The sequence below is a fragment of the Cynocephalus volans genome, chromosome 12 (assembly GCF_027409185.1).
Source record: "Cynocephalus volans isolate mCynVol1 chromosome 12, mCynVol1.pri, whole genome shotgun sequence".
In the NCBI taxonomy this organism is placed as follows: domain Eukaryota; kingdom Metazoa; phylum Chordata; class Mammalia; order Dermoptera; family Cynocephalidae; genus Cynocephalus; species Cynocephalus volans.
Window position 1 is genome coordinate 99,362,968 of NC_084471.1, and position 20,525 is coordinate 99,383,492.

Consider the following 20,525-nt stretch of genomic DNA (forward strand, 5'->3'; position numbering starts at 1 on the left):
AAGAGAAATACCACATGTTCTCACTTATTGGTGGGAGCTAAAAATTAATATATAAATTCACACACACACATACACACATACACACACAAACGGGGGGGGGGTAAGAAGATATAACAACCACAATTATTTGAAGTTGATACAACAAACAAACAGAAAGGACATGGTTGGGGGGGAGGGGGGGAGGGAGAAGGGAGGGAGGTTTTGGTGATGGGGAGCATTAATCAGCTACAATGTATATCGACAAAATAAAATTTTTAAAAAAAAAAATAAATAAATAAATTTATAAAGCCATTTAACACCAAGGTCTTCGAGGAATTTGAATCTTTGAAAAACACTTAAATTTATTGTTTCACATTACATGTAATGAGGCACAAGCTAAGATGGCTTAAGTATCACACACAGCCACAGGAGCCTCTTTCCTCTACAACTGCAGATGATGCGCTTCATCAACCTGGTTCTTGACTTGCAGCTGAAGAAGGCAAAGGTCTGTGTGCAGTCACAGAAGAGCACAGCCTACTCACGCCACGAGCAAGGAACTAGAGCTGAAGAACAGGCACAGTCCCAACACCAGCACTGTAAAAATTACTCTGCAGTAATATACTCGAACCCACTGAAAGGGGAATGACTCCTGAATCAGGGGAGCAGATTCTGGACATAATTCTGACAAATTTCAGTCTGAGGAACTCTTTTGGAGGAGGTTTCATTTTCTTCTTCAATCCCCTTTTAGAGAACGCAAAGCAGAACTCAAGTCTTTATAAAAGTGATTAACGGCCTCTCCGTTTCCTCATTTTCCCTCCAGCCACCTTGTTCCTGACACCAATAGCTCCCTCTGTGTCATCATTGTCCCCAACATCCTCACGCGTGCGCTTCTTCTTTTCTCCATGCTCCCTTAACTCCTGCAAGAAAACAGAAAGAATGAGACTGAAAGTGAATTACTGTCACTGAGGGCAACACATTCTAGTCCTTCTTCCTTAGGATCAAACAGGTAGTAACTCCCCAATACCTGACATTAGCAAAGGAATAAGACCCAACTCCAAATACACAAAAGGTTAACCTTACTAGTTATCAAAGCATTAAATTAAAATAATAACCTAGTACTTTTACATGGCAGATAGGCAAAGATTTAAGAGAATGGTAATACTCAGTACTGGCCAAAGTGTGGGGAAATTTACATATACTGCCACTAACAGTGCAAACTGCTATAGTTTTTCTAGGGGGGAAATTTGGCATTCCGTGAATTCAAAATTTAACCATGTATATTCCTTAAGCCAAAAGTTCTATTTCTAAGTTTTATTCTTAGAAAACAAGACAAGTATGCAAAGCTGTACACACTAGGATGTTCAACACAGTACTAGTTAAAATAGAAAAAAATTGCAAAAAAGCATAAACACCCATCAACGTAGACCATGTCACATATACATGATGAAATTCTCTGTAGCCATTAAGAAATGATCAAATGGATCTATATTTGTTAAAACAGAAAAGTGTAAATCATATACAATTAGATAAAGTCTAATTATGGCTAATGAAAGAAAAATAGCCAAATGTTATTGATGGTTCTCTGTGAGGGATGGTTTACCTTTTCATTTACTACTTTAATCCTTTCTGAATTTTCCGAATTTTTTCCCCAACGCACATGTAACAACACTCTTTTATATACAAAAATACCAAACAAAAAATTCAATATGGGCAGAAAAACAAAAACAAGCTACTCAGAAAGGAACCCACGAGCAAAGTTTCTCCATCCCTCAGGTAGAACACCAGGAAGCTAGGGCTGGCCCGTGGCTCACCTGGGAGAGTGTGCTGCTGATAACACCAAGGCCACGGATTCAGATCCCTATATAGGGATGGCCGGTTGGCTCACTTGGGAGAGCGTGGTGCTGACAACACCAAGTCAAGGGTTAAGATCCCCTTACCAGTCAGCTTTTTTAAATAAAAAAGGACACCAGGAAGCAGACAGCACTTCCAAGGGTTTTCCTCTAGACTCTTCTCATCAACACTAATACCACTGCTACTACTAGTAACTATGTAGTTTATACTGGCTTATCTGATGCTCCTAAAACCATGTAAGGTACTTAAGACAAGTATTATTCCCTATTTACAGGTTAGGAACTGATTCTGAGAGATGAGGCAAAATGCCCAGGTTCACAGTTTACAGCTGCGTCTTCTGACCTCAAGTCCGATGGCTGTCTTGCCACATGTGATACATGAACAGCAGCTGAGAATGTGATCACTATGGTCAGACTGTCTCAGTCCAAACCCAGATTCAACCATTTAGCAGTGTGGTCTAAAGCAAATTACCTTCCACTCTGTCACTTAGTTTGCTCATCTTAAACTTGGAATAAATAATACCCAGCTCCTGCAGTTTATTACAAGGATTAATATAATAAAATGTCTAGCACATGATTAACATCATCTGCATAGAAGCTGGTGAGAAAGAAAGCGAGTGGCATACCATCCGAGCAAATCTTTGGGCTTCTGTCACACGTTCTGTCAGCATCATAACCTCATCATCGTGTGTTGGAAAAACAGGGAGTTTCTTCCCAATTAAGTGTTCTATGCGCTGGAAGAGTTCCACATCATACCTAAGGAAAAGCAGCATTTGGTTGTCTGATAATGCAGGTGCCTGTCCACTCCTAAACTATATATTATATGATATGATACAATTTGAGCCGCAGATTTAAATAATATTGAATATACTTGTAATATTCCTTTTATAAAAACTGATTAAGTGCAATTTTTGTGCACAGACCAGAAAATCGCCCACTATATTCTTTACTCACAGAAAAGCCTTGGATACATAAAAATCTGTCCCTTAAAAAAAAATCAGAAACTTATTCTAATACTTTCTGAAAGGGAAAGGTCACTGCTTTCTGGCTGTAGCAGTTGAAAGAAATAACAGGCACCATTTGCCATGTTTCTATGAGCCAAATATTACACTAGTTCTTTTACATATATTGTCTCCAATTTTCATCAAAACCCTGCTGAGAAGGTATTATCATTTCCATTTTACAAATATGAAAACCAGGATGAGGGAGTTTAGGTGATTAGTTAAGTAATTGTAGAGCCAGGTTCCAAGTCAGTCCGGCTCCAAAGTTCTGCTCTTTTCTCTACATTGCTAGCCCCTAAAGCTGATTTACTTACTGTGTGACAAAAGTAATAGCCTTTCCAGAGCGCCCAGCTCGAGCTGTTCGACCTACTCGATGGATATAATCCTGAAACAAAAAGAGTAAATAAATTCAGTTTATCCAAATTATAAGTAAAAAACTATGTATGCAAAGTCTAGCTGCAAACCTTTGAAAGAAAAGAGATTCCTGTTGAAACATGGACAAAAAAAGCCTGGGTAATCTGTTGAGACAAATCTACTTTAACTTTTTTATTTTCTTTGCAGCACAAAATTGATCCAATGCTTTCCCTTCTTTTATAGGAAGACATACCTACACAACATATCTACAATGGTTACAGGCAACATGGTATAAAGAAAAACAGCACTGGATCTAGAGGTTTTACCACCTGCCAGCTACACAATTATCTGTAAATTACATAACCTGTCTGAACCCTGGTTTCTATCTATCAAACAGGGATAGAAATACATGCCCAAACTTACAGAGTTATTGTGAAAATCAAATGAGACAGCACCTTGTCTACAGCAGTCAAATACAAAGCCAAGAAACACACCAGTTGTCAACCAGGGCTGATTCTGATATCCCCAGGGGACATATGGTAATGTCTGGAAATATTTCTGGTTGTCACAACCAGAAGGATGTGTGAGCTGTCATCTAGTGAGTAGAGGCCAGGAATGCTGCTATCATCCTAATACGCAGAGAACAACATCCACAACAAATAATTTGTTGGCCCAAAATGTTAATAATGCCAAGACTGAAAAACCCTGAGATACCCTAAGAACTACAAACTGTCATTTCTAAAGAAATGAGACTGATTTAAGGGGCCGGCCCATGGCTCACTTGGGAGAGTGCAGTGCTGATAACACTAAGACCGTGGGTTCTGATCCCTATATAGCGATGGCCGGTGAGCTCACTTGGGAGAGCGTGGTGCTGACAACACTCAACCAAGGGTTAAGATCCCTTACTGGTCACCTTTAAAAAAAAGAAAAAAAGAAATGAGACTGACTTAGATCAGCATATGCTGCACATGCCCCTTCTGAATGTAAGCATCTAATAATTCTCTTTGGCTACCTTCATTCACATTTATTAACGTCACATACATGGTCATGTGCAAAACAATAAATAAAAATGAAGAAATCAAGAGCTTTCTCAGTTTTTGATCATTAACTAATCAAGGACAAAAAACTCTGTTGTACCTAAGGAAAGACAGAAACATTCTATTAAGGAATACAATTCGGGACGAAAAAGCCAAGTTTGCAATAGGACTCACCTTGGAATGGGTAGGAATGTCAAAGTTGACAACTACATCTACATGAGGTATGTCCAAACCTCGGCTTGCAACATCAGTTGCTAAAAGAATGGAACGAGCCTTTGCCTTAAACTTATTAAGGGATCCTAGGCGCTTGCTCTGAGATAACAAAAAGGAAATGAGAAGAATTTTAATCTTGGAAAATTAAGGAATCTTGGAATATAAGACACACAAAACAGACACACTAAACACAAGAACCAAGAGACACAAATTTTTTAAAGTTTTTTCCCTTTGTCCAGAATAAGGCTTCACAAATCAAAATAGAAATATGGAAGCAACAAAAAATATTTAAGATTATAGAAAATAGTACCACAAAATAGGGATTGTTTAACATGATAGAAAGATAATTGGGAAATAATTTATTAAATGTCTTTAGAAACTGGAGAATCACTACTACCAGTAGAGCTGAATAAATCAACTCAACAGCTTGCAAACTAGATAACCACCTATAAAATATTTGAATATGAGTCCCTAGCTATCCTGAAAGAGAAAGTAATCCACAGCAACACTTTGAAGCACAGAAAATTAGAACAATTACGGAAATAGGTATTAATGCTGTACGTCCTTATTGTACAAATCTACGGTTATAGGGTTTATCTTTCTCATGACACCAGTTCGCGGCTAATTAGGCCAAAGAATCCTTACCTGACTCATCTGTCCATGAAGGGGGATAGCAGTGAATCCGAGATTTCGGAGTAGCAAAGCTGTTCTCTGAGTATTGTTACAGGTGCTGCAGAATATCATAAAGGAGTTTCCAGCCAATTCATTTAGAATATAAACCAGGTAGGTATCCTGAGTGACAAACCCAAAACAATATAAGTAATTGAACCTAGAAGGAAGGAATGGAAACCTGGCATATACAGTAAGCAAAGACTAAGCCTATAGTTGCTTCTCAATTATCCAGACCACCAGCTGTCAACTTTTTTAATGCACTCCTTAACTAGCATTATCATCTCTGTGGACCATGCATCCCCCATATAGCCTGAAGGCAAGCACAAGGAGATCTGTACTCAGCAACCATTAAAAGTCCTTATATCAAAGCACAAAACTAGAGTCTCCTTCCTACAAAAAAGCCACATAATAAGCAGACAGAGGAAAAACTATCTCAAGGATGGGGTTGGAAAGAAATTCTATCATTACATCATGACTTCATTATTGTGGCTTAATATGTTGTGAATTCCTGGAATGTCTGACTTATCAGTGATAAATATAAGTACAACATGAGCTCTAAAAGCAAACAGAAGGGACTGAGATCTCTATCAAAGCTCTCAACTAATCAAGAGTTGACACATTCTTAGATGCTCTCATGAGGAGAGGGAGAGGCAGGAATGATCAAAGTAAACACTACCTTGAATTTAGAGGGAATAAAAAGATAATACTGCTGTAATTTCTCAACTGTCTGGTATTTAGAAGAAACAGCACATTTTACAGGATTCTTCAGAGCTGCTCGCTGAAGTTTTTGCACCTGACAAAAGAAAACTTAGAATAGTACACTAATTCCTAAATGCTCTATTTTTATTTTTACTTATTGTTATTATTGTTGCTATTGTTTTTATGTATCAACTCTTATAAAGAAGAAAATAGAAGTCCAAGGAAATTTCACCTTCTTGGTCATGGTAGCAGAGAAGAGAAACGTTTTCCGGTCTCGGGGAATCACTTTGAGGATCTTGTCAACCTAAGGCACAAAGAGGAAAGAAGACCAATATAACATTTATTTTTATTTTTATTTTTTTTAAAAGATGACGGGTAAGGGGATCTTAAGCCTTGACTTGGAGTTGTCAGCACCACGCTCTCCCAAGTGAGCCACAGGCCAGCCCCCAAAATGACATTTAGACCGGACACCTACAATCCTCTAGACAGTGAAGGAGGTAGAGACTAACAAACTAAATATACCACTGTGGAATCTGAGACTCAAAAATTCAATTCAATTCAGCTAAAATTTACCGAATATTTACTATTTGTTACCATATCAGATGCCATCAAAAAAATAATACCATTCAGATAAAGGAACAGTTTCAATTAGTAGATTAAGAGAAAAGCCAAGAATAGGCATTAATCAACTAAATAAGCTATAATGAGTGGGTCATCAAAAAAAATAATAAATAAAGATATTTCAAGGTATATAGAAGAGATTTAAATCAAACAAAATGGAAAAGAAAATCTGGTTTTGACATTTCTCATCTCTGAAGTCAGAGTCAGACTATACTCTAAAGACAAGAGGGTGCTGAGGCAATGACAATGTAAAAAGCATCAAGAATGAAAAAAGCAGAGAAACTGAAATTTAACCAATACCGATGCAGTGCCCTCCCTAAAACAGGTGGTCAAAGAACCAAAGTTGGAAACAGGAAATTGAAATGTTCAAGAGAAAGAAAGAAATCAAGAACTCACCTCTGTCTCGAAATCCATATTCAGTATTCGATCTGCTTCGTCCATGACCAAGTATTTGAGAGCTCTTAAGTTGAAACCTTTCGTATTTTCCAAGTGGTCAATCAATCGACCAGGAGTTGCTATCAAGAAAGGTCGAGGAGAAAGGGCAATGTTTTACTCATTTTTTTTTTTACAATAACAGAAAGAAATTAAGAAAATTCATAAATGTGTGGAAATTAAACAACACTCTGCTAAATAAACAATGTGTAAAAAGAAAAATCAAAGGGAAAATAGAGAATACTTTGAGATAAAAATCAAAGCACAACATATCAAAATTTATAGGATGCAGGGGTCATGCAGAGCTTACAGGAAAATTTATACTTGTAAACACCTATATTAGAAATAAGAAAAATCTCGAATCAGTAATGTACACTTCTACCTTAAGAAAATAGAAAAAGAAGAGCAAACTAAACCAAATGCAAATACGAGTAGGAAATAACAAAGATTACAACAGAAATACATGAAATAGAGAATTAAAAAACAATAGAGAAAAATCAACAAAACCGAAAGTTGATTCTTTCAAAAGATCAACAGGGCAATATTTTAGGACATGAACAAAAAGAAAGTAAGTTATCTACTCCACACCATTTCTTAATTTAAGAAATTAAAAAATTAAACAGGGTATAAAAATGTTTCTTAAAGTCTTTCCATTAAACATTGGTAGCTTTTCACCAATTCATCATTGTCAGTATCTTTTACCTTTGTCAATTACTCACCTATTACTATATGTGGTTTTTTGGCCAGGGCCAGAGATTGGGACATTGAATCAATTCCACCTACAATCACAGCTACAGAAATAAAAAGAACACAGAGAAAGAAAAAAGATCTATAATTTTTTCCATAGCCCACTGAACATGTTTTAAAGCCAACGCTATATTTCTACCTAAATTTATTCTTCCCTTACAATTAATACTTTTCCCAAAGCTAAAATACATCATCAGCTCTTTAGGTTAATAACTTATGCTAATAATACTTTCCCGATTCTCCCTTCACAGTCATTCTGCACTTGTGATGACACTCTAGGATTCCTTTCCTCTTAGACACTTACCACTCTGCACTCCAATAGAGGACCCCAGGGCTTCAAACTGCTCTGAGATCTGAAAAGCCAGCTCCCGAGTGGGGGTGAGAACCAGGGCAAACAAACGCTGGGGCGTCTCCAGCAGAGCATTCAGAATGGGCAAAGCAAAGGCCCCTGTTTTTCCAGAGCCAGTTTCTGCCAGCCCAATGATGTCACGCCCTAGAAGAAAAAGAAAACACCTATTGCCAAAGAGGTGATGAGTGAGTTAAATGTGGAGTAAGCCAAGAAGGAGAAAGGAAGGATATTTCTATATGAGAAAACAGGATGGAGGCTTTAAAGAACACAGTGTGCATGGGAAGAGTGAGAAGGACAATGTGCTGGAACACAGAAGGCTAGAAAGGAAACTCACAGGGAATTTCATGATCCATGTTATCTTTACGAATTCTACACCTTGTGGCATAAGGAGGAGCCAAGGACCTTAAAAGTATGTGCCATTTACACTGCTCCTGCTGAGAGAATATCATAAGAAATTCCTGAAGAATAGGTCACCATGGTTTGTTATCTGCAGTTAAGCCATACCAAGCCACGACTACCATCTCTAGGTGGGCTACAGCCTATGAGGTGGCTGTGCACTAAAACAATGCCCAGTGGGAATGAAGTAATGCCCCCCACAGTTGCTGCTCGCGCTGTTCTATAACTGTGTGACTGCTGAGAAGGCAGTTATCTAGAAGATACTCCTACAATAAACCCCTTTTCTCAGGGGCAACCTAAACATGACTCTGTTCCTTACAACCTAAAATGACTTAAATGACCAGAACAGGGAAAACAAGATTTCAGCTAAAATACTGGATGTGATTCAGAGGAGTTATGACGGAAGCCTGAACTGAGGCAAGGCAGTGAGGACAGGAACAAGTGAGACTCAGAAAGCAACAAAAGGAAATGTGGGTGGCACACAGTTTTCAGTATGGGAAACTCAAAAGCAAAAAACTGAAACAGGAGCCATAGAAAAATCCATTCTGGTGAAGAAAATAATGTCTGGTTCAGACACAAGGAACTTAAGGTTCCTGCAGTAAGTTCAGGGAGAATTATCTAAAAATCAGTTGGACATAGTTGTCTGGAGCTCAGAAGAAAAGTGTGGGCTAGATTGGACAGATCATCTAGGCAACAAGTTAACAGAGTAACCATTATTCTTTCAGAAGGAGAGAAGAAATCTAGGGCAATTAGAGGGGGGAGGGGAGAGGTTGGACAGGGGGCATAAAGAATAATTACGATTTGTAACAATATACATACTAGTAATACTGATTTAATCAACATATCTCAATGTTCAACCCCCAAAATATGCATAATTGATTTTGATTCAATAAATAAAATAAATTAAAAGAAAAAAAAGAAGAAAAGTGTGGGCTAGAAACACAGATGTGGGAGCCATGAGCATCCTGCCAGTGGTGCTCCCCTGGGACAAACACATCAGAATAACCTATGAGGTCTTTACAGCTATACACATGCCTAGATCCCTACCTGGAAATGCTAATTCTGTAGGTCTAGGTTGGAGCCCAGAAACGTCTAGTGTTTTAGAGTAAGAAAAAAGGATGAACACAGAGTCAATACTGTAAGGCAAAGGTAAAGGAATCAGGAGAAGAAACTGAGAAAAGAACAGCTAGGAAGACAGGAGAGGAAAATATTATCTTGAAATTAAGTGTTTTCCATTCAAAAGTATATGCACAGATGTGAAATACATGTAAGACGAAACAATGGACTAATTTTGTAAAGATTATAGAAACAAATGACAATCCAGGGATAAAATTTCTCATTCCTCTACTTATTTTAATGTTCTCCTTGGTTGCAGGGTAGGTGTAATAAATTCCAATAGCAATTTAAGAAATAAAGACCAATGTAAGCTAATGATTTCCAAGCCATCTTATTCCCCATTCTGGAAGGATTCTGCCTTCCCAGCCTGTGTACCACACGTGACATGTGCCTTCAGGAGGGGGAAAGGGAGCTAGGATTAGTTCTCCTTTTCTTGTCAAGGGAAATCTTAAAACTTCAGAAGAAAGGAATACATATGAAAAATTTAGGGAAGTAAAGGAGCTTATGTCACTCAATCCATGAGACAATGAGCAACGCCCACTGCCCACAGTGCTCTATGCTACTTTCAGGTTTTTTTATGATTCTCTCCAGCAACCCTCAGTTTGTGAAACGAATAATTTTTTCTATACCATCTCCTTCGTTCCTCTCAAAACCTCTAGGTCTTTTCAATGCTGATATCTGTGTAGAATACACTAGGAATGCATAAACTCCATAAGAGCAAAATAAATTTTTGTCATATTCACCAAAACCACATTGCTCGCACTAAACCTAAGTGCTTTGCTATATGGCAGCCATTAACAAACTGTCTGAAATTCCTAAAGGATGACTCTAAGTGATCTCTGAAATGGAAATAAACCTAATACATAAAACATGGGAAGGAAATTATCCTCAAAAGCCATCAAAAGATTTTGATCTCTCCACAGTAACATTTTGTGATACAGGTGCACGAACACAGGTTTTGAGCAACAAGATTCTATGTTCAAATTCCAGCTGTAGCAATAATTAGTTATGTGACTGCCAAGAAACTTACCCCTCTGAGCCTCAATTTCCTCACCAATAAAATAAGCATTCCTATCTTTCAGGATTGTTATCAGGTTTAAGAGCAATGGATGACCCAGGACTTAGTAACTTTGCAGAAACTGAGGCCATTATTAGTCTCAAATGAAAATTTAAAAGTTAGTTTAATAGAACAACAACAAAAAAAAAAAACTTAAATTATCAGAATCATTTGCTTAGGGCCAGAATCTATAGATTCAAATGAAGGATTTATAAACTGCTCAGCAGAATGAGACAGACCCAAGAAGGATGAAGACCTTTTCCATGGTGATCATTTCAATCATTTTTCTCAGTTCCCAGGGATCCTCCATTAAGCAGCCCTATTCTTCTCTGCATCAAATTCAAATTTTTGACTGAAAACATTAGAATAACTTTAGAATTATTAACACCACTTAAATTGGATTCCTTCTTCCCACCTATGCTGGCAAAAATCAAAAGGCACCAACTGTCCTTCTTGCTATTTGAAAGCAACTCTGGAACTGCTGACTGCTGATAAATTCTTTCCCACCAGTGGCCTTTATTCAGACCTTATCCTCCTAACTTTCCTACCCAAGTTGAAGTGTTTACTCTCTTCCCCTGAAACGCTCTCCGATACCTAATTTGTTTGAAACTACACTCTCATGATTTTCAGCCCTCCAGCGAACCTTCCAATTCTCTCTATCATCTCTCAGCCTCATTTGGCAACCTCACCCATAGCCTGTATGCAGTCTCACCTATAACCTCCCTTTGGATATGGTGTCTAAATCCAGTTCTGGCCTCTCAATCAAGTTCTAATCCTTAAACTCCAACAGTGTACTTTTTTTCTATTTTATTTTTTCCCCAGCTTTATTAAGGCATAATTGACAAATGAAAATTGTATATATTTACAGTATACAATGCGATGTTTTCATATATGTATAATTTAATTAATTATTTTAAAATGATTAAATAAAGCTAATTAACATATCTATCACCTCGCATACTAATCATTTTTTGTGGTGAGAACATTTAAGATCTACTCTCTTAGAAGTTTTCAAATATACAAAATATCATTATTAACTGTAGAAACCAAGCTGGACAGTAGATCTTCATAACTTATTCATCCTAAGTGAAACTTTATACCTTTTGACCAACATCTCCTCATTTCCCCCTCCTCCAATTCTGTATCACTGATATCTGAAATGGATTATTTCCAGCTGAACTTATCTTTCCTGAAATTATTTTTCCTCCTGTGTTCCCTTTTTATATCACTGGTACACCAATAATACATCCTAAACACATAGCCGAGAAACTGCAATAATCTTAGATTCTTCTATCCCTTGCCTTCCACTTGCCTAACTGGTTGTAAAATCATGTTCTTTTTCTGTCATTTTCTCTTTTCATTCTCACTACCAATACTCTACCTATTATTTATGGCCAAAATTATTACAATGATCTCCTAATTGGTTTCCCAGCTTCCAGATTGCTAAACAATCTTACACAGCTGAGATTAATCTTCCAAGAGAACAACTCTAAGGATTTCATTCTGCTGCTAAAAAACAATCTCCAAAGGTGCTCCAAGGCCTATGGAACAAAGACCAAATTCCTTTATTCAGCATTCAACTCCTTTATAATCTGGTCCTAATTACCTTACTAGACTTTTTCACCACTCTGTGTTAGGTACTTGCCAATTTCCATACATGCCCATGTTTTCCAGCCTCCTTGGCTTTTTTCCTTGTAGTTCCCAATGCCTAGAAAGTACTTCCCTCCCAACATATCTGAATGTCTAAATCTCTCTAACTTCAGTCTTTAAGGTTCAGCTCAAATGTCTTCCCAACGTCCCCAGCCAAAAAATAAAATGAAATAAATCTTCTCTAATCCATTCCAGTCAGAAATAATCTCTTCTACTCCATCTGTGAACACTTAATGTAACTTTATGTTCCTGTTCACCTTGTAATAAATTTATAATTATCTCCTTATTAGACTGAATTCTTGGAGAGGACACTCTTAACCCCTTACAGGTACATCAAATACTCTGTAACTACTTACAGAAGAAGCAAATGGAATTAAGGAGAATAAACCTAATCCCTTTTCCACATGGCAGCTTTTCAAATCCTTAAAGCCAATAATTACAACATCTTACCCTCTCACTCTCCCCGATCAAATGCATTCAGTTCCTTAAACTAGTAGCGATTATTCTTGATAGTATACCACAATCATTGCCCCTCAGTTGGTCCCTGAAAATTGTGGTCCCCAGAACTAAGCAATATAGTATTCTAAGTGTGTTCTAACCACTGCGATGCACTGTTCTATCTCTAGAGCTAGTCCAGGAATTCTTAATCCGGGACTCATAAGAGAGGAGTTCAGGGTGAGGGGAAAGGAAAGTCTTAAACTCTCTGAAATTATATGCAAAATTGCATGTGTGTAAACATATATGCATTTTTATAAAGAAGAAATCTTATATTTTTATTTGATTCTCAAAGGGATAAGGAACCCAAAAATATAACCCTTCTCTTATAGTAATGTAGCTTAGATTACATTCACTTTCTCTGAGGATATTAACGAATTTCAGTTACCTAACACCTCTGAGTCTCTTTTACCACCTACCCTAATCCCATAAAGTTAGCATTTTAGGAATCTAAAACCAGGATTTTATTTCAACTCCATTAAAGTACAATCTGTTAGTTTCAGTCTCACTAGTCATCAGTTGTCACTTTGACCCTTCTGAAAATCCGACAAACATGTCTCACAGTAAGAGCTCTCAACTCCCCTAGACAAGAATATATGTTCCAGGCATCCTTACGTGTAAGTGTACACCTACCAATTCATAATTTCTAACAAGTTTCTTGTCAGTACACTTTAATCCAGTGCTTCCTTAAAGTCAGCATCTGTGGCAGAGAATAAACCCCTTCAGTTATTAAAACAGAAAGTAAGCTCAGTAAAACTGGAAAATGACTGACATTTTCAAAAGCCAGTAAGACCAAGCTTTGTATCTGTAGTGACCATATATTTATTTCATTGGAAGTATGCAAGCAATAGCTCTCAAAAGTGGTAAGGATTTGAGTATAACTTCACATTGAATCTGTACTGGGTCACATATTTAATTACCTACCTTGTAATGCCAACGGAATAGCTTCAATCTGGATCTTGGTGGGCTTTGCCCATCCCAACTGGTCACAAGCTTCACACAGTACATCTGTCACACCCTTAGAGTACAGAAATAAACACCTTAGCAAAGAACAGCACCACCATCCCCACCTCCCTCCTACTTAAATGATTTTGTCAGAGCCATTCTGCTGGTGACAAGGACAGCCTTTACACTTGATTTAAAGGTATTTATTGTGCATCTCAGTACCATGAGACAGTAACTGAAGACAACACTTTCTACCCACGGGCTTTACACGTATTACAACATTTAATCGTCACAACAATTCTGCGAAGTAAGTATTTACTATTATCCCCAATGTGCAAATGTGGAAAGTGAAGCAGAGAGGTAACAACTGAACTCTAGGAAGTAACTGGGTCAAAATTCAAACCGGGTTGGCTGTTTTCACTCAAAGGTCCAGCTATAAAAAGACCGATTCATGTACAACCTCCTGGATAACAAACGTCGCCACACTAAAGTGGAGAAAAGGGCAAATGGGGACTCTCAGGGCACGACTGTCCTCCCAACACCCAAACTCAGAGCCGAGGGAGAGCGTCCAGAACCCAAGCTTCTGAAATTTGGGGGGAAAGCTACGCCAGGCCCCGAGACGCTTGTGTACTCTACCGACTGCGATCTAAGGTAACCGAGCCCGCCTAGGGCCTAGCGCCACCAGTACAAAAGAAGCCAGCGTCACCCATTCTCACCAGGTCTTTAAATGTTTTGGTTTCTTCCTCCTCCACCGCCGGCTGGGGCGCTTCGGTCGGAGAATCGTGTTCCTCGGAAGCCGCCATCTTGCTCGCAGGCTCCGGAAGTGGGTGACCACGCGCGGAATGCTGGGAAATGTAGTTTTAGTTCTCCCTAGAGGGCGGGTTCTGGGCGCCCCCTGCGGGCTTGCCGGGGATTGCACCAGTAGGACAGGCGGGTAGGGCCGTGTGGGAATGTTATGAAAAGTTAGGGATGGATGTAAGCGTGTGGACTTGTGGAACTGAGCCTAGTGCAGAGGCGCTGATGACCAGGACCTCCAGCTGCCCTTTAGGTCCCTTTTAAAGAGCCTTCCCTACCTGTCTCGCCCCTTAACGTTCCCTGCTGTCCTAACCATTGAGCTGAACAGATTGATACCACAGTACTGCTTATGTATTATTTCATTAATTAATTCAATATTCAGTAATATCTGTTGAGAGCCTTCCATATGCTAGGGCCATGCTACATGCCTAGTAAACAGGACAGCGTTCCCTCCCCTTGTGGGGAAAAGACAGATTATAAATAAGTGACTGCAGATCATTTCGAATTATGAAAAGCGCTATGATGTAACAAATATGAATAAAAATGACAGAGTAACCTGAGGAGGGTGGGTTGTGGGGCTAACTGCAAGATTGGAAAGGCCTCTCTCAGGCAGTGATAATCTGAGCTGAGACTTCACTGATGAGCAGGAGAAAGCCCTTTAGGAACCCAGAAGACAATTAGTCCAGACTGAGGAGACTGCAGGTACAAAGGCCCTGGGGCCAGTGAGGCAGTTCTAGAAAGCAGCTATGCACTACTTGGGCACATTAAGTATGTGGCATGCCCTGTGCCCAGCAGGTTTCCTCCTGTGGCCACACACAGGGCCCTACACTAGAAGGGCGTTCACTGCAGGATTATTCCTGGAGGTAGGGAGTTGGAGACAATCTGGTATCCATCATTGGGAAAGTGCATAGTTAAAATGTGTACATGGTATGCCCAGACATGGCCTTGACAATATGGTTAGATCTTAAAAACCTAGTGATGAGTGAGAAAAGCATAAAATATGCCCTGTGTATTTAAAATATGTGCCCACAAGATATAACAGTCTACTAGAATACATACAAACGGAAGATAAACTTGAAATATTTCAGGATGGTTGCCTGTGGAGGGAGAGGAATGGGATAAAATGGAATTGGGGAATTGAGAATAAAAGAATTGGGGATAAAAGAGAATAAATATACAAAGCAAGGGAGGGGACTTGAGATGGTAATGTGCCTTAACCTGAGAACTGTGATGAACTCAACTCAATGTGTCTGAGGTCCTTCCCACTCTCACACCAAAAAAAGGCATGATTTAGGAATCACATTGGTGTCTGCAACAACAAAAAGGGTAGAGTGAAGTCAGAGAGGTAGGCTCAGGCCAGACCTGCAGGGCCCTGTAGTAGAAGGTGCAGGGTTTGGATGTTACCCTAAATACTAAAGGAAGCCACTGGGGGGGGCTTGAATAGGGAAGTGACATGATCTACATATTTAAAATACCGTTCTAACTCTATTTGGAGATAGATTGTAGAGAGGAAGAGTGAGAAAAGAAGACCATCAAAGAGGCAAGGGATGATTTTCACATCCCTGGCTCTAAGCACAGGGCCTGACACAAAATGGATGCTCAAAACACGCTGCCTAGATGAATTAAAACTCAGCAAAGCATGGGTTTCCGATACCATGACAGACCAGGAAGGACTTCACTGGTTATTTCTTTAGGATGTGAAGTTTTTTCCATCCTTGAGAGCACACCCCTACTGAATAGGCTGGGGCCTTTGGTCTTTTATATTAGTTCACCCCAAGTTAAAGGAGAGAAGAAAAGACACACGCTGCATAAAACAACAGACCACAGTCACAGGCTCTCACTTGCAGGGAGGCAGCCTGAGGCACAACAGCTCTGTTTAGCCTTCCCTCCTGCTCCATTTCCCTAGGACCGGGAATTAGGCCACTCTCGATGATCTCCAAAGTGGATAGTACACTTTGGGCTAAGGGGACGTTGACTTGTCCCAAAGAAAGTCTACCAAGCTAGCTCTGGTTCTACTTCTTCCTATACTTTCACATGTAACCCTGCTGGGGAAACTGTGCTCTTTGTTTGACAAATGATGAACTCAAGTTTCAGAGGGTAAAGAGGCATGTCCCAGGTCACACAGCAAGGTCACAGGGACAAAACTAGAGCCCAAACCTGCTGAGGCCTGGACCAATGCTTTCCCTGAAGAGAACGTCATCTTACAGCTTTCTTCTGCAGAGTCGCATCCAGAATTCCTCAGCCACACAGATTTTTCCACAAAAACAAAACAAAGAGAGAAGCAGCTGAAGTATTTATTTTGCTTCCCTTAGACTCATTCTCTGATTTCACTGAGGAGAGTGGAAACGGAATGGAAGAGCTGGAGAAGGTGACAGGTGTGGCCGGGGCTGGGGAAGCAGAGATAAGCCTGAGAAGGGGACACGACTGGAAGGGCTGTAAACTGGTGTATCATATAAAGTCCAAAGTTACCCAAATTTTGTTAAAATGTGTTACAGAAAAGAAAAAAGAATCACACATAAGATTTCTGGGAGTCGGCTGCTGCTCTAGAAGGAAACTGATTTAAACCATTCAACTGCCGTTATAATATAAAACCCTGTTCATTTTAGCCACACAAGTCTTTTCTGTTTGTTCTTGGATCATTCAGACATAGGCTATTTTTAAAACTTCCTCTGGTACCAGTGTCCCCAAGGCGCTGAGGGCCATGAAAAGGATGTGGCATTTGTGCAATGCCACTTCAGTGTCTCTCCATTCCTCAGCCAGGGCCTGCCTGCGCTGCAACCCATGCCCACCCTGGAGGCAGGACTCGTGCAGATCACAGGGCCACCACAGGGACTTCCCAAGAGGAAAGCCCGCGTCCGCCGAGACAGTTGTCTGCTCTGGGCTATTCCTGCAGGTCTGGAGCAGTTCAGATATTGGTATTCTGATCGTGGAGATAATAGAGGTCCATTCTAGCCATCGAGCCATGTCATATCCTGTGCTTTCAGAACAGTGCAGAAGGTTAAAGAGGAAATCTAAATAAACACTCCAAATGATAATGGGGGAAAGGCAAGCCTGGAACAGTCAGTGTCCTGGCTCCAGAAGGAGAGGCGTAAGGACTGACCCTGCTTACTGTGAAAGGCTTCCGGGGGCCCAGCACTTCCACCTTCATGTGACCCTTCCTCCACAAAAAAAGGTTAAAAATTATCTTCTACAACTGCATTAGTATAAAGACAGAGTTATTAATACTACATATCAAAACGGTTTCTCTGACTTAAAAGTCGATTTTTTTCCTTTTCATTTTAAAAGAAACGAATGCTTTTTTTGTAGGTCTTTCAAAGTATCGTGGACTCTGGCACTGCACCTGCTGTGCCCGACGGAGGCGGGAGGGGCACACGGAACCTGGTGCAGCCTGCAACAGGCCACTAACACCCGGCTGCTGTGGGGTGGGAGCATTCATAGACTGGTGGCTCCTGGACCTAAAGTAAGATGAGCCCCTAACGAGGGACAAGAGTTCTGTGGCGGACTCAACCATGAATCAGTGCTCCGTTTCTGCACCAGATCTTCCCAGAAGTCGCATACCCGGTACTCTATTTTGGAAAAAGCTCACTTATGACTTTATTCATCAAGCAGGAACCCATGCAAAGTGTAAGCAGGAAATTATTTTTAGACTTAATGAGTTGTGCCCTGTTATGAATATGTGCGTTCAAATGAAAAAAGGACACAGATGATGTAATAACAAGGGCAGAGAGAGACTAGGACAAGTCTATATGGAATGTAGAAGAAAGAATGTTGAAGCACAAATTACTTAGTTATGTAACCCATTTGTGTTTAGGAGAAAACGATAACTAGTCCTCGTCATCTGTCGATTTCTTTTCTTTTCCTTTTTGTCTTTAATTTGAAAAGACTTTTTAAAATACAGAAAGCCTGTACTTATTTCTTTGTTTATTTAACAAATATTCTCAAGTGTCAGGCCTTGGGCCAGACAGTACGGACCCAGCAGTAAGCATGGAACCTATGCTCCAGTGGGGGAGACAGCCTATTAAAAATAATAATAATAAATAAATAATCACCATCAAGCGGGGCAGGTATGTGAGAAGTCATCCCAGGTGAGATGAATGGTACCAGGTGAAAAGCAAGATGCTAGAGCAGTGTCTAATGGGGTGACCTGCCCTTTCTCTGTGAGGCATGGACATTTTACCTGTACTTTTAAACTGAGCCTGAAGGTTGAGCTGTACTTACTAGTGGCGTGGGGGGTGGGGAGTGGTCAACAGACAGAAAGAGCCCACCAGGTTAGGCGCTGCAGTGGAAAAAATCAAACAAGGGGTACAGATAGATATTATGAGGTGGTGATTTATGATGAAGCTAGAAGCTGAATATCCAAGACCTTATCAGCCAGGTTAAGGATCTGGGGATTTGAGATTTATTCAGAGGACAATGGGAAGCCTTAGAAGATATTTCAGCTCAGAAGCTTTCGGAAAGATGACTCACTGAGCTGCAGTGGAGAATGGAGTGGGTAGGGGAGCAGGATGCAGGAAGACCAGTTAGCAGCTGTTAAGCAGAAGGTGATGGGTGGTATTTTAGACCGGAGAAGGGGCTGTGGGGTCGAAGAGACATGCACAGTTCCAGGGTGTGTAGAGGTGAGATGAATCCTCATGACTGAGTTGACGTGGAGGGTGGCTAGGGATGTGTCAGCTACTCTTAGGTTTCTGGCTTGAGCAAGTAGAAAAGTGGTGGAACCATTGACGTAGCTAGAAAACACTGGAGGAGGAGCAGACGTGGGGGACCAGGGGAGAGAGCTCACGTTCAGAAGGTAACGGCTACTGTAAAGACCAGACCTGACCTCAGGCAGTCTGGCTACAGAGTCCACTTTTACCACCACCTATCTATCCCTAATATGGTGATACCGTATTGTCACCATGCTAGCCCTAGTATGGCGAATGGAAATATCACTAATACCAGTAACATGCATTTAAGTTTTTCAATTAGTTTAAGCCAATTTATTTTGTCTCCTGCATAGTCTACACACTCTGAAGAGTGTCTCTTCTGCAGACAACTTGTTTTGAGCCTCAGTTTGGCTTTGTCTCTCAATGAACATTAAAACTTTCCCATTTGGGTTTCTCCCCAACACTTGCTTCTCTCTCCCTCTTCTTCATCTCACTCCTTCCTTTCCTTCGGGCTCCATATCAGCAGGTCTTATAGATTCTGCTGCCAAGATTTGTCTTGAGTCCCTCTATCTCTCCAAATGAACTCTCTCCAAAATGAACTTTACTGTTGTTTGATTTCCCCCAGACTGTAAGCACTACAGAAGCAGTGACCATATCTGTGCTGTGCACTACTGTGGTCCCCAGTGCCTAGCACAGAACAGGCATTCAGAAAACACTTGTCCAATGAATGAATGAGACCAGTTTGTAGATCAGTCTCCTGTGAGTGTCCTTAGCATGAATGAATCCCCAGAGCCTATTTACTTACTAAATACAGTATATAGATCACGGGGAATTTCTGAATCTGAAAAAAAAAAAAAAAATGGAGAAACCATCCTTGGAGTGTGGTAATTTATCAAGGCCCATGGTGGACACCACCCCTTAGGCCACGACTAGGAGCAACTCATGTGGCTGGGGTGGGAGTGTGTGTCAGTAAAGCCCACCTTTCTGCCAAACCTGCCATTTGGCCCCTTGAGCCTCTTGGCTCAAGTACTTTTACGTCTAGTACTCCAAAAAATCTGGTATCTCAGACTGAGAATTAAACTGAAGAGGACAAATGATGTTCTAAGATGTAGATAAATACATAAGGAACAGTTTAACCTAAAGTCAACAACAAGCAGGACATTCAAATGTTATAATCCTTACATAGAAAGCCATAAAGGCTAGAGTTTCAAGGTCAGTTCATACCATGGTCTGGGCAATAAAAAAAAAAATTTAAAAGGCAGCTTTGAGTCATTTCCTGGTTTCCTGGTTATAGCATACTCTTCTGATACAAGTGTTTTTTTTAATGCATACACAATTTTTAAAAAATAAATCAGTTTCTAGAAAAGGAGGTGTTTACAAAAATGCCTTGGCAACCCTGATACCATTGCCACAATGAAATAATAAGAGTAATACACAGCAGATTCCAGACACTCTTTAAAATAGAAGCACGTGA

The 20,525-nt window shown here is 40.0% G+C and overlaps 1 protein-coding gene across 3 annotated transcripts; it reads right to left on the reverse strand.

Annotated features, from left to right (window-relative positions):
• Positions 1 to 321: 321 nt before the first annotated feature.
• DDX47 (DEAD-box helicase 47) lies at positions 322 to 14,425 on the reverse strand. Of its 3 annotated transcripts, XM_063075417.1 has the most exons (12): positions 14,330 to 14,425; positions 13,593 to 13,686; positions 7,910 to 8,098; positions 7,578 to 7,649; positions 6,823 to 6,941; positions 6,038 to 6,109; positions 5,783 to 5,899; positions 5,080 to 5,226; positions 4,396 to 4,533; positions 3,145 to 3,215; positions 2,456 to 2,585; positions 322 to 896 (listed from the first exon to the last, which is right to left on the reverse strand). In XM_063075417.1, the coding sequence occupies exons 1-12, from the start codon at positions 14,414 to 14,416 to the stop codon at positions 765 to 767; spliced, it is 1,368 nt and encodes a 455-aa protein (XP_062931487.1). In that variant the 5' UTR covers positions 14,417 to 14,425; the 3' UTR covers positions 322 to 764. The 3 variants fall into 3 exon arrangements, with proteins under 3 accessions (XP_062931487.1, XP_062931489.1, XP_062931488.1); XM_063075419.1 differs by lacking the exon at positions 7,910 to 8,098; XM_063075418.1 differs by lacking the exon at positions 5,783 to 5,899.
• Between the last annotated feature and the right edge of the window lie 6,100 nt (positions 14,426 to 20,525).

Coding starts and splice junctions, on each gene's coding strand:
- DDX47 (XM_063075417.1), bottom strand. CDS start 14,416: ATGGCGGCTTCCGAGGAACACGATTCTCCGACCGAAGCGCCCCAGCCG. Junction 4,534..5,079: donor TTCATGGACAGATGAGTCAG/GTAAGGATTCTT, acceptor TTGTTATCTCAG/AGCAAGCGCCTAGGATCCCT. Junction 2,586..3,144: donor GCTATTACTTTTGTCACACA/GTAAGTAAATCA, acceptor GCTTTTCCTTAG/GTATGATGTGGAACTCTTCC.